Source organism: Lates calcarifer, linkage group LG7_1 (genome assembly GCF_001640805.2).
Source record: "Lates calcarifer isolate ASB-BC8 linkage group LG7_1, TLL_Latcal_v3, whole genome shotgun sequence".
NCBI lineage: Eukaryota > Metazoa > Chordata > Actinopteri > Centropomidae > Lates > Lates calcarifer.
Genome location: NC_066839.1, coordinates 16,589,833 through 16,604,099, shown reverse-complemented (window position 1 = coordinate 16,604,099; position 14,267 = coordinate 16,589,833). Strand labels below are relative to the sequence as shown.

Here is a 14,267-nt window from a genome sequence, read left to right as displayed (position 1 = left end):
ATCTGTTCCCTAGAGTAAAATCTCCTCTACCTGTGCACTTAGCTCTCCTTGGCTCCAGATCTTTTCAATCATAAATAATCACAGTAAATGAGATATCACTGGACTTCCTTTTTTTCTTTCATCCTTTCCTCTGCACCAACTGCAGAAGGCGGTAACACAGAAGACTGCAACCACGTAAACAATGCAAGATTCAACATAGTCAGAAAAGAGCTAGTAGATGTTTTTATAAGATAAGGAACCAAATCAACATAGGCTTTGAGGATTAACACAATGTGACTCAGTGAGAAACGCTCAATGCAAATAACACTGCATTTGTTTACAAAACTGTGCTGGGTGCCTTCAGTGCCACAGGCTTGTGGTGAAGTTCTTACAGTGGCCTGAACAATCCTGACATTGTTTCTATCACGTTGAGTTATTTTGCACATTTACCCAATTGGAGGCACAAAACACAATTTGCATAGAGTGTTGTGTGGTGGCTATTGAAAATACATGTTACCAAAAGGTCCTGATTTGCACCAGTCCTGGGTATGTTGATGCACTCAGATGATCTACAACAAGTAGTCGACTAATCAATCTGATTGTCAACAAGACATTTAGAATGGCTCAAATCTGCATGACAGCACTCAAATGACGTTAAAGCACACCCTCGAGTGTAATATTGTGATTATACAACTATTACCAACAAAGTAAAATGTATATGTGGAGTAATATTTTTAGTGATGTGTAAGATGTGCTGTCATGCAGATTTGAGCACAGTCTAAATGTCTTGTTGACCAATCAGATTGCTTGGTCAGAACTACTTGTATAATATTGCTTAAATCAACACCTTCAACATAGTCATTGTCAGACAAACAACACTCCAATTAACACCTGTCACCTCCAAAAACCTTGTCACAGTAAAAGCAACATTTACTTTTAAGCTTTGACAGCCTCTTATTATCATCATGTCTCTTTTCACACTCTTCCTTCCCAGCAATCAAATATTACATCTCCAGTCTGTCCTGCACCTGGCTGTTAATCACAGATGTCATTTCTGACTGGAAACTGTCTGGACAGTGTGGGTCACTGGGGTCACTGAGTCTCCACAATAGATTTCTGAACAGGTGCCCACAAATCTCACAGTCTCTCAGTCTTGAAGATAAAGCCTTTTGGTTTTATGACAGATGCCCACTGAAACATTTTTTATGTCACTATTTCACTTTGATTGATTGTGTCAGTCAAACGTTTGTGTCTTTCTAGAGAATGTGATCTCAGTGCCTTAGGTGCTACAGCTACAGTTTATGCATGCCAACAAACTAACTAAAATAGCACAAAAACTGGGAATAAGTCAGGAAGAGTAGAAACAGTGAGCATAAAACTATCCTGGGGGAGAGCAGTGACAGCACTGTGTGTGAAGTGGTTATTTCTTTCAAACGCCAACTCAAGGCATTAAAGATTATATACCCTTGTTTTGGTTTGGCCCAGCCGTTACATAAAGAGCACATTCTAGCAGCTGCCCTCTGATCATACAGCATGCATAAAGTATAGGCTATAACACGATTATCCATACTGCACTGGGGCCATGAAATAACAGCTGCTTAATCCAAAAAAATGTATGAATGATTAATAAATAAACACTTTTCATGTTCTCTTGATGAATTTTAAAAACATCTGAGATATGTCGTATGAAGTGATTACATTGCGATGTAACACCGACTCCTGTTTTTAGGGTGCAGGATAACCCTAACCTGACTTTTCAAGAGGTTTCTCTTTTTCGCTCACTTGCCTGCGCTCGTCTCTCAAGCAGTAACACAGCCCTTTAGCCCAGCCCTTATATATATATATATATGATCACCCTGACGACGCGCTGTATAAAGACCACCAGCTCCAGCTGGAACAGAAGCTCTGCGCTGCGCCCCGAGGACCGCTTGCGTCTCATCCCACCCTCCCCAACCCCACTACTCGAGGACAGATGGACCTGACATCGGAACGTTTCACATGTTGATTTTCCTCCATCCCATGAAGACCTATCACTTATTCTCTGCTATCCGGGAACGGTTGTAATGGATATCTACACCTCTACTTTATCACCTGCGCTGGACATCGGCACAGGATGTTACTTGCTGTTTGTGGGTAAGTTGAAAGCCGCGCGTAAAGTGGAGTAAATTGTTTAATAAGCTGTTAAAACGCCCGGCTCGGCCTGGCTCGGCTCGGACTTCAGTGTGAATGAAATATACCATTATGATGAATTCAGTTCTTCTCCAGGATTCGGTGACTTGAAGACAGATTTTAAAAAGCACTCGACTCTACTATTTCACAGTCCATTTTTACGCATACCAACTCTGTACCACTGATGCTGACTACTCCTTGCAGGCGTTTGTTTGTTTTTGTCTTCATGTAAATCTAGGCTCAACCTTTTTCAACTTTCACATCTACATACAGAGGATGGATTCTTCCCACCCGCTCACATCCTCTCCCCACAGGGGTCCTGTCATGTGACACAGCCTCTGCGAGACCTAGCAGTTGTTGTAATTGGTTATGATGATTGACACTGCAATCATCCTGAAGCTATTTCACACATATCTGTGCAGAACTTCATCATAACACAGTAAATCCACAATCAAACACAAGAGTGATTAATTTACAGAGAGTAATGAAAGGTAGATGATAGTGGCTTTGGCCAAACACAATGTGCATAATTAGAGTATATTACGTGTACAGACAGCTGATCCTGATGGAGGGTCATGGGGCAGAGGATACATGTTTTACATTGTGAGATGATTCTTTTCTTCCAGTGCACAAAATAAGCAGATTGGTTCAGTGTTGACACGCACACCTGACCCCAGGAGGACTGTGAGGCTGATTCTATCTTTGCAATGCATTTTACGTTACAATAAATCAGACATTATTTGGAAATGTAAAAGTGTCAAACTGTGTCAACTTTGAGTATGTCGTTAACACAAATGTTATTCTAACAGAACTCACCTCTGCCCGTGACATTTTTTTTTTTTTTTTTTTTTTTTTGGTGCAATATGATGTAACATCCAGGATGACATAAGACACAGGTTGTAACGTAAACAGTAAGATGATAGAGTTTGAAGACAGAGATGTAATAGGACAGGAAGCATCATATGACATCAAGAGAAGATATCTTTAATGATTTGTGATTAGCATGTTTCCTGAAAACAAAACAAAACAAAAAAAAAAAAAAAAACAGGATTGCAACCAGATATATTTGGTGGAACTGTGGTGGTATGTCGATAATTAAATAATACAATAAGACACAATAAGACATTATATTATTTATTCATTATTCATTAATTGTTTCTTCTTTGCCAGTGAGTGTCTTCCTAATAGGATTACCTATTACAGGGTTATCATTAGGCTGATGTAAATGAAATTGGAGGGTTCAAGTAATATCAAATTTAAAGACTTCTCTTTAACATAATGTCAATTTGCTCAGTGATGATGTGAACTTTTCACAAAAAATAATTAAAACACACGTGAAGTATATACCACAATGTTAAAAAAAAAAAAAAAAAAGGTGAGGCTGTATTAATCTGATTTGTAATGAGCCCTCAAGCTAGTTGAAGCACCTTGTAGTGGCTTGCCAGAGGGGGTTTAAGAGGGGAAGTGGGGGGTGGGGGTGGGGGTGTGCATTCATTATATATCTCATCCCTTTTCTGTTCTCTGGTTCCCACACAGGTTGGATGTATAATACGTCCTCTCTCATTAGTCCTGAAGTACAGTGAGATGTCAGTGCTAATGCGACTGCTCTGATTCAAGTCATTAGTAGGAGGAAAACCTCTCTTCACACTGACAGCACACAGAAGTCAGGTATAATGATGAAGCTGATGCTCACATCCCAGACGCAGAATATAGCACGCTGAGTGTCAGTTAACAGTTACATACATAACAGTATACATAACAGTTCCATTCAAGAGTTTCTACAGAACTCTTTACGTAACTGTTAATTATATAGCAAAGGAAGGATGGAATAAAAAAAGGGAACAAGAATAAAATTGGACTCATGGTAGAACAAGGAGTAAATAAATAATGAAGGGATACATCAACAAATAAATAATTGGAAGTCAGCCCAATTGTACTGAATTACTGAATGAGCCAGAAGTTCCATAGGGATGGTTTGGTCATTCATGGGAATAATGCATCATATATTAACGAATACCACAAAGTTACATAAACAGTCACAAGCATCTCTGGCAGACAATAAGATTCTAAATTTGGAGCTGTTTCATATGGATGAAACCCCGCCCCCACCCCCTCTACCCCCCATATAGTAATTACATAGAGCTTGGCTGCTCAGATACAGAGGGGGCTACAATATGTTAAACTATGGAGATTCAATATTGTGAGGAGTCTTTCCATCTGGATCAAGATATTTCTGTCTTTATGTATTATATAGAGTATTTGTATAGATTCATGTTAATTTCAGAGAAGAATGTGTTGCTTTAAAGTCAGTGAAGTAGAGTCTGTCCAGGAGGAGCGCATGCGGTCATGGATGGTTAATATTTGTTGAATACAGCATTACAGTATCATCTGTGACCTCCCATTTTTGCCGCTAACCATAAACCAAGTGGTGAAAAATTTGATTTAGTATGGTTGGTGCTTATGGATCAGTTAGGAGGCAGATGCCACAGATCTTGAATCACATATCTCTCATATACAACATTATTGCACATAAGTAGGGATTTTTAAAGGAGAGCCCTTGTACTCAATCAGATTTGCTTTCCTTGTAGACACAAGCAGTGAGGGTCACAGGAAGGGCGCTTTCTTTTGCTTTTTTTGTGCAGTAAGTAGCTAGAACAATTGGCTTGGGTGTACTTCCATGAAAGTGATTTTCAGTGAGCTGGAAGATGATGTGGTCACTGCTTAAACAGTCCCACAGCTGCATGACTCCTGCATGAAGTCTAAGGTTCAGAGTTTCTTTTGGGTAGATACACAGACAGAGCAAAGGAGATTACATTCTGAAAGTCAGTCTTAGTGTTAGTTTTACAGAAATGCATTTAAAATGCAGTTGTATGTCCTAATTAGGTTTATTCCCATTTTAGCTGGGTTGAGTTATCAGTAAACAGAAATTTGTGTCTCAGACATCTTTGTAAATCTATCCAGAGAGTGTTAATCCAAGAGTTTGTTCTGTCCCCAAGGTAAGGTTGCCTAATTGTTACATTATAGAGCAATTTGCACCAATAGCCTGTTTAACTGAAATGGCAGTAAGCCTTTAAACGCTCTGAGTGTATCTCTATTGCAGAAATAGGATCCCCTTGTACTAGTCTTGCCAGGAAAGTTAATAAGATAAGGTGTAGTGATGGGTGATGAATGAGTAAGAGGGTGTGAGAAGAGAAGTTCAAGATGCTATCCAGTGGTCAAGGGTTTGACACATTCTCCAGCATATTATTCTATTGTTAGAACCCAGGTTTCAGTGAAAAAGATCTTTTTACTTAATACACTCAGCACATTTCTATGATTAGTCTGAAAGTCCTAAATGTTACCTCAGTTTTTTTTTTGTTTTTTTTTAAACAGTGCTCCTGACGGTGAGAGCTACAAACCTCTTGAAACATATGCTATGTAGATGAGTTTGTCCTGTTCCACTGGAGAGGTCAGAAAAGTATTCGAACCCCAGCAGGTTTACTGGTTTGTGAAAAGTTGCTGTAAAAATTTAATAGCCAAGTCTATATCAAAAAATTTCATTCAGCTAGAAAAACCTGCTTCCAAAGCTGATGCGATAGAATATGTTCAGTCACACATAAAGCCTCTTGTTCAGACAGACTGACTCTCTGAGAGGAGGTCAAGTCCCCAGGGTTATGCTTCATACATGATGATCATGTGGACTGAGGTGAGAGTAGGCTATCTATTAAAATTTAAAGATGTAACAAAGGTGTTAGATTCTGTCTTCCGGAGTCACTGGCAACACCAGAGCTGATGTTTTCATTCTGGAAATGATCGTTTTGGGGTTAACTGTATTTCTGTCTGACTGCATAAATTGAAAGTTTATGAGATGAGGTGTCCAGAGGAATATATCCCTCTGTGCCATCTTACAGTTACGCAACAGTAAGCTTGTGGTCAGGTGGACACTGTGAGAGCTGTAGTAGCAGTAGTGTATGCCATTTATCATTTTCCTGTTCCAAACAACAAGAGAGGCGTTGTGCTCAGGAGGTGATGGCTAAAGAATGAGTTCTCTCCTCCTATTTTTTTCTGGTTTTCTTCCCTGTTAAAAGGCCTCCTACGCAGCTGAAAGAGGCAGACTGGAAGGACAGGGCTGGAGACAAGCTAAAGACTGGATGGTAGATGTATAATGCGATTGTAATTTTACATGTACATGTACAGTTAATAATGTAATGACACCACTTAGATTCAGTCTATCCTACTCAAAGGAATTGTTTGATATTTAAAAAAAGCTTCACCTGGAGAGGTACAAAGTGAAGCGAAGATGTGACTGCAGAGGCTGAAAGCGTTTCACCTTTAGTGAAAAATTTGAGGTTATTCTAGGGCTTTGATACAACTATGTTATTATTGTATATTGGTACATTGGCTGTAAAACTTTTACACTACACACTTGTTTTTCCACCTAGATTTTGCATGTATTATGAGATCAAATACGCTTGTAGACATTTTACTTAACCTTTGGAGTGAGAGAGACTAGCTTTTTCCCTGTTTAGAGTCTTTACACTGAGTTAAGCTAACGTTACCTTGCAAACCGTAACCTAACTGAATTTAGTAGACACAGTGAAGGAAATGGACAAAGATATTTTATTTAAGTACAAGTAGCAATGCCACAGTCTACTTTTGCATGTTTTGCACTTAGCTTAGTTCTTAGTTCTTTCCACCATCGTGATATGTGTATTGACCTCCTGTCATTAGTACATCTGTCTAACACAAATCTGTGATGCTGTTGCTCCCACCACTGTCCATCCTCTGTTTGTTTTACACTTTGACTTTGTAATCCTCACATACATTACACATGACGGCTCTGTGCCTTCTTTACACAGCTCGTGATTATGTTTGGGTCTGGTTAATGTGTGTTCATTCTGTGTTTGACCTGTCAGCGCTACTTTATTTTGAATGCATTTACGGATTGTCCAAAACAAACAAAGGGCTGAGGGCACATTCCTTAATTTATGTCCTAAACATTTAACAGAGCATCTCCCTCCTGCTCCTGATATGTCAACAGTCTGTGACTGGAAATAACAATGTTATAACTGTGCAGGGTAACAAAAAAATAAAAATAAATAAATGAAGTGCATCTTCCCCATATCCAATCTATTTATGTCTATAACAGTGTAACAGACATTCCTAGAGTTGTATCATTTTGTGTTTGGTAATTGGACCCTTTAAATGTGCCCAGGGGTAACATTGCCCACAGACCAACAGGGATATGTTGATAATAACAACAGAGACAGCAGGAAAATCTGCCTAAATAAGGCAGTTTGTGAGTGGGGTCGATGGTGGGTAATAACATGAGCAAATTGTCCTCAGGCACATAGGCCTCCCCTTAAACTTTATAATACCTAGTAGATATTTAAGTCCATTAACAGGTAAGATAAGCTTCTGGAGCTGCGATCAAGAAATCAGTCTGTAAATATTCATGATTTGTTTATTGCAGTAAACATACAAGAGGGAAAATGTAATGTAATTGACTTCAGCTGGCCTTGTAGCTTTTAAATGTGTATTTGCAGGTTTGATACTGTTGTTAGCTAAAACCTCTGTATTCTTCTTTTCCTCCTCATCATGTCTGTCTCAGCTGTGCTCTCCATTATTGGAAACCTTCTGGTTCTCATCATGGCATACAAAAGATCATCAAGAATGAAACCACCAGAGCTGCTGAGTGTGAATCTAGCGGTGACAGACCTGGGAGCAGCTGTCACCATGTACCCTCTGGCTGTGGCCTCTGCCTGGAGCCACCACTGGCTTGGAGGAGATGTTACCTGTTTTTATTACGGTCTGGCGGGATTCTTCTTCGGCGTCGCCAGCATCATGAACTTGACCATCTTGGCCATAGTGCGCTTCATTGTTTCCCTCAATCTGCAGTCTAACAGTAAGTAAATCTCAGCTTCAATAAACAGATAAAAGTACTTGGTATTTTAAGATGTATTATTCAGAGAGCACAATTACAATGGGAAATTTGTGCAGTAATTTAACTAACCTCTGTGAAACCTTATTTTCACACTTTCTGTGCTCCAAAAGACAATATCACCATTATTCACAGACTGACTCTTCCTGTGGGAAATACTCTCAATTGTGTAGCAGTCCAGTTAGGTTAGCTTAGCTGACTTGCTGCTATGTCTGAAAACAAAGAAACAGCTAGCCCGTTCCTGTAAGTTTAGATGCTGCAAGTGGTCACATTGTGTGACAGACTAAGCTGCTTTGATATATGGATTATTCCTGTTTGAATAACAATGCAGCTGTACTTCCAGCTAGGCTCTCACCATGAAAATAGTAATCCACCGTACTGACAGACTTGACTCCCATAATAAGAAACTGTTCATGTGCACTTTTATAATTGTTATGCAAGAAGAAAAGTGGTAACACGGAGAGCATAAAACAAAGTCTATATAGGATGAGACTCACATCAAGGTATGGCTCCAGGGAGAGACGACAATAACACTTTAGAAAAACAAGTGACAGGTCTCCAGGAACCGCCTCTGAATGTGTCCACATATAAGCACAGTTCAGTAATTTGCCAGAAGGAAGAAAAAGGAGGCCATTTAACCTCTCTCATGTTCTTGGGCAGCTTCAAGATATTGGTAAAACAAGCAGACCTGCAACATGCAGAGAACATAGTACAGCAGACATTACATCCAGAGGATCTGAAAGAGAGGTTCTTTCTTGTCTTTTACTGTTGTAATAGCTTATCTTTCCTGTGTGATAAATACAATATCCAGACTGTTTAAGCCATTTTTCAGTATGAGGCACATCTTAGATATTTATGTCAGCCCATGTAATTGTTTTTGCATATATATTTATGTATATGTAGATATGTATTTGTATATGTTTGTGCCTACGTGTGTATATATAAAGTACATACTGTTTGTATATTTAGCCAGACACGCTTGTAAGCCTCTTTGAACATGCTTAAGAGCCTGACAAGCATGTGGATGACATTGCCTCTTATTACCTTCCACTAGATAGCAAATTGCTGTTTGTCCAATGGTGATGGTCTTACTGAAGTGCCTTGTGCATCTCCTCATCACTGTATACTCAGTTTTCCATATTACATTACACCAGCCATAAGTTTTCATTTGTATTCATCTCTATTGTTTGGACAGTGTTCTTGCTTTAGATGTTGCAGTTATAATTACTGACTATAGTGCATGTCATTTTCAGAAAATCTGGAAAATAGCTCATCTATTTTGCATAGTTCTATAATCTGCTCCTCATAAGTCCATTAATAAAGACCTCCTGTCTATTATGTACAGCATGTTGAAACAACAAAGGAACACAACCAACTTTTCTTTTTCTCTTTGCAGGGGAAAAAATCAGCTGGAAAAAGGTGAAGATACTATGCTTATGGACCTGGCTGTATGCTCTGATTTGGGCTCTGTTCCCTGCACTGGGCTGGGGCCGGTATGGCCCTGAGCCCTTTGGGCTGTCCTGCTCACTCGCCTGGGGACAGATGAAACACGAGGGCTTCTCTTTTGTCATCTCCATGTTCTCCTTCAACCTTGTCCATACCTTCTGTCATCATCATCTGCTGTTACTTTGGCATCGCCATCAAGCTCCATTTCACCTACAAAAAATCGATGAACAACTGCAACCGAATCCCTAATATTGTCAAGCTGCATCGGAGGCTGTTGATAGTAAGTCACTCTTTCTGATGAGAAACATCTACTACCGCTATTATAAATTTGGAGACTGCCAAAGTAGATATTTTCAACAGAAGGATATATGAACATCATGCTCCAAATGTGTCCATCTGAATTCTGTTTTTATACCACTGAAGTGTCAGTGGGTGGTTTGGTCAAGTTTGTGTTAGTACTACCACTAGGGCAGAAGCTGGATATTTCAACCACAGTCTAATTCTGAGTGATGTTCAGAAAATGGAATGAAATGCCAGCGATCTTGTTGGATCTTTACTGACTCTATGCTCTTGTTCTGTTGCAGATAGCTGTTCTGATCAGTGTAGGCTTCATCGCCTGCTGGGCGCCCTATAGCCTGGTAAGCATGTGGTCCGTTCTCCGTGACAGCAGCACCATCCCACCTGAAGTCAGTCTCCTGCCGTGCATGTTTGCAAAGAGCTCCACTGTGTACAATCCCATGATATACTACATCTTCAGCCAGAGCTTCAAAAGAGAGGTTAAGCAGCTGCGAGGGAAGTGCCTGGGGTTTACTTCATGCCATGTTTCCAACAGTGTCAATGACAATACAATTTACATGGTTAGTGCTGACATCAAGCCCAAAATAGCAGCACGGTCTACTCTGCAGGAGAGTACTGTGTCAGACATGGTAACTTTGGGTTGAAAAGACTTTGTTTTTTCAGGACATGCTTCAGAAGAAGGAGGTTTACTCGTAATCAAAGACTTTTGTGCTGTAAACTGTGGAAACATTAGTGGCCTCATAATGTGTTATCTCACAAACATTATCAGGATAGAAAACACCTGTTTTTTCCAGTACAACTGGTGTGTGCTGTTGTAATATAACAAGCAGGGTAGTTCTGGTCTTTTTTTGTGCATGGATGAATGAAAGGGCATGTTTGCACAATATCTTAAATGCTGTGAATGTTCAGCCAACTAAGCTGTAGATTAAAGTTAAATCTGTTCTTACAAGTGGCTAAACCCTCTGAACCACTGTAGCCCAAGAATTTACCACAGCTTTTAGTTTTCCCGTTTTTCGTGTATTATACGTGTTTACACGATAATACAGCAAGATGTGAAAGAAGCAGAGAAGTGGAGGAAGGAATGAATTAAAGAAAAACATGCATTTAAACACATCACAAACCAAAGGTTGTAAAGCAGAATATGACAAACTATTTTGAGTACAGAAAACAGAAGAGATGTTTACTGTAATTCTTTAAACTTAAATCTGTGATGATACTTGTTTGTTTGATTAGATTAGTTTTTTGATTATTTTTCAGACAAAAAAAATCTGTATTTTCAGTGTCAGTTCAGGAGAAAAATTTACCAATTATTGCATGTGTTAAACTTTAAGTTTAAGATTTAATCATGTGACATGTCAAAGCTGATTGTGTTTCATACATCCGTCTCAAAAAATGTTTACAAAAATAACGAATATTGTCCATGTTACCAAATGGTTTCTCTGAAGAAGACAATGTTACATAGATAAGTTCAATGCTGTGAGTAAATCTTTACACCCATTTTGTGTATTCATATGGAGTGTTATCATCTCTTATATTTAAAGGACTGCCATTATTTTATGTTTTTATTTCTAACAAATTTGGACCAAAATGAATTTATTCTGCTCAGTACTGTCAGGTACTGCTTCACCACTAGACTGGAGCTCACTGTAATGGGAGTGTGTCACCTAAATGCAAAAGTATAGCTTCTTTCTTCCTTTTTGAATAGTTTGATACTTTGGGAAATACACATACAAGAGATAGATGAGAAGATTGATACCATTCTCACATCTGTATGGTAAATATGAAGCTACAGCCACGTGCCAATTAAGTGTACTCTGTTTTTATACTTTGTATTTTGGACATATACAGCAAATGAGATTTACCATGTTAATAAGTGAGTTTTACAGGTACTGTTAGACAGACTTTATTACCTTAATAAGAGTCAGGCTGGTCCTGTGTTTGAACTGAATTGAACTGAATTAAGCTGGCTGCAACATAGCTTCATATTTAACATACCGAGATGTGAGTGGCACTGATCGTCTCATCAGCTTCTTGGCAAAAAAGCATACTTCCCAAAATATCACACTTTTCCAGCAAATGTTTTTGAACATCAGTAGAGTTGAGCTTGTCTGTTCATTGGTGACCCTGGAAAGAGCAGTTGACAAAACAGTCATGACCCAGGCTTCACTAACTTGCCTGTTCTGGAGCTTTCATCTGTATCACAGTTCTCATTAGCCGACTGAGTCCGCTCAGTTACCGTGAACCTTGAGACATGGATGAGAGGTATAGAAAGGTCATAGAAAGTTTGAACCTTTTCAGCCCCGTGGAAACTGGTCAGACTCTGCCTGCTAATGATGACCATACAATATGGTCAAAAGCACAAGAACAAATGACTTAGTGGATTTTGAGGTGGGATGGTGTTGTCAACAACAATGGAGTTCTGATGCACAAAGGAATACACTGCATCAGACTTCGGCCACAATCCGTACTAGACAGTAGGATAAGTTTATTGCTGTGTTTGGCCTTTCATGGGATTTGTTAATAATAAAAAGATCAAATAATGAGCTTTATTTTTCAAATCTTTTATTTTCAACTTTGTGAGCACTTACGACTCTGGACATCAAAGCTCTTCAGTGTGTGGCAGATTTTCATATCACCAGGGCTTTAATAAATCCCCCTTGACTGTCTGCTGCCTGTAGTCAAAGCTGCGGTACAACAGGATATTACTGTATGTAATTCAGGGAAAAAAGGATTTCTTTCATGTCACTACATCCTTCTGCTTAGCAGAGATTTTTTTGCTGTCCTGCTTTAGCCAGGGAATATTTTCTCTGATATGCTGACACCTGCAATTCCTCTCTCAAGATTTTTCTTTCAGTGAGCTTGACTGAGGGGTAAATACTCTATCTGCTGTGTTGTGTAGTTTTTTGTTTGTTTGATTTGTTTTTTGCACCTTGTAATTACTGTTGACAGTGTTTCATTATTTTTAAAATTTGTGAATTTAGCATCATGGACTTTGAGCATATTCGTGTGCACATCTATTGGTCATGCTTGAGAATAAACACTGACTGAACACAGTAAAGTATTGGACAATGAATGCACCATGGTAAGGTAATAAAACACGTCCAGCCTCTATCATGAATCAAAAAGAACAACGGTGTTGTTGTGTTTAATGAACACAGTGATGCTGTGTATTCTAGTCAGGCACGGTAACAACTGTGGGACGTGGGCATGCAGTCGCCTTTATGCTTTGTGGAGGAGCATCTTCAATTCTGACATTTGAGAATCTTTTCTCTTATTCATTTGCAGCCAGGGATTGGGGCATTAAGAATGGCAACGTCAGTCAGTTTGTGGAAAACTCCATTAAAAATGTTTAAAATGTCAAGGTCTACATTGATATACATCTCACATACTAGAATTTCCATACTGTTGGTATGCAGCATGAACACTTCAGAAACAGCTAAAGTATGAAATCCTTTTGAGAATAAAATTAAATAAGCTACTGTAAGAAATGTAACCGCAGCAACGTGCCACATCAATCATGGAAAACTCGTGACATATTAGAAACACATCAGCCATTTTGTGCTGTTTGTGTGAATCAAATGTTATGCTGACAATAGACAGCACCACAGTCACTGGCTACCTGAACAGACAAACCTGTGTAAACCATAACACTGGGAAAAGTGAAACTCACCTTCCTGCTATGCAGTATGCACTAACGCTTTGCATTCTCTTACCTTATGCATTAATACTGCACTACAATTTGTAAATGACTACCAATACTGGACACTGAATATAGTGTTACCTTAAGCATTTGAATAAATATTTGAAATGAACTACTGCAGTGCTAATGGCTTGGTGAGGTTGTATTTAGGCATGGCAGAGTTTAGGGCTAAATGCTAATGTCACCATGCTATTAAGTGACTTGAGGTTCTTGAAGAGTCTTGAGTCATTGACCCACCAGGCCATCATGCAAGTTGGCACATTAGTCATGCCATGAACACTTTGTATAGCACCTTGAGACACCATGACCAGGATAACTGAGCATCCTTAGACATCCAATAGTTGTGATTGTTGAATAGTTGATATTTCAGTCTGGACCAAAATGGTGGCCCAACCAAACAACTGAATGACATTCTGGAGAAACACCCTCGCTAGAACTAGTCCTATGCACCAGAGGAACTGCAGAGCGTAGGTCTTCATATAAACATGGAACTAAATAGAGTAAACTGAAGGGACAGCACTGAGGGGACAGATAGTCCATAATGTCCTTCTAATGTTAACACCCTAAAGGGTTTGATTTCGAGCCAGAAATACCCAATGGGAACCTGAAATGAATGTGTCCACACAGTATCTCCAGAGAATGACAGAGGTCGCAGCTTCTAACGAGTACATACTGTATATTCCACCTCCTAAGCCAGTTACTGCAATTTTCTCAATGTCAAAATAAATGATATTTCCATATTTCCAAAAACTCTCA

The 14,267-nt window shown here is 39.2% G+C and overlaps 1 protein-coding gene across 1 annotated transcript; it reads left to right on the top strand.

Moving 5' to 3' along the window:
- Positions 1-2,024: 2,024 nt before the first annotated feature.
- opn8b (opsin 8, group member b) lies at positions 2,025-14,244 on the top strand. Its single transcript, XM_018697932.2, is given in 5 exon segments — positions 2,025-2,112; positions 7,739-8,032; positions 9,465-9,664; positions 9,666-9,794; positions 10,099-14,244. Coding segments are annotated over 5 exon segments (1,050 nt in total). The 5' UTR covers positions 2,025-2,042; the 3' UTR covers positions 10,456-14,244.
- The last annotated feature ends 23 nt before the right edge of the window (positions 14,245-14,267 follow it).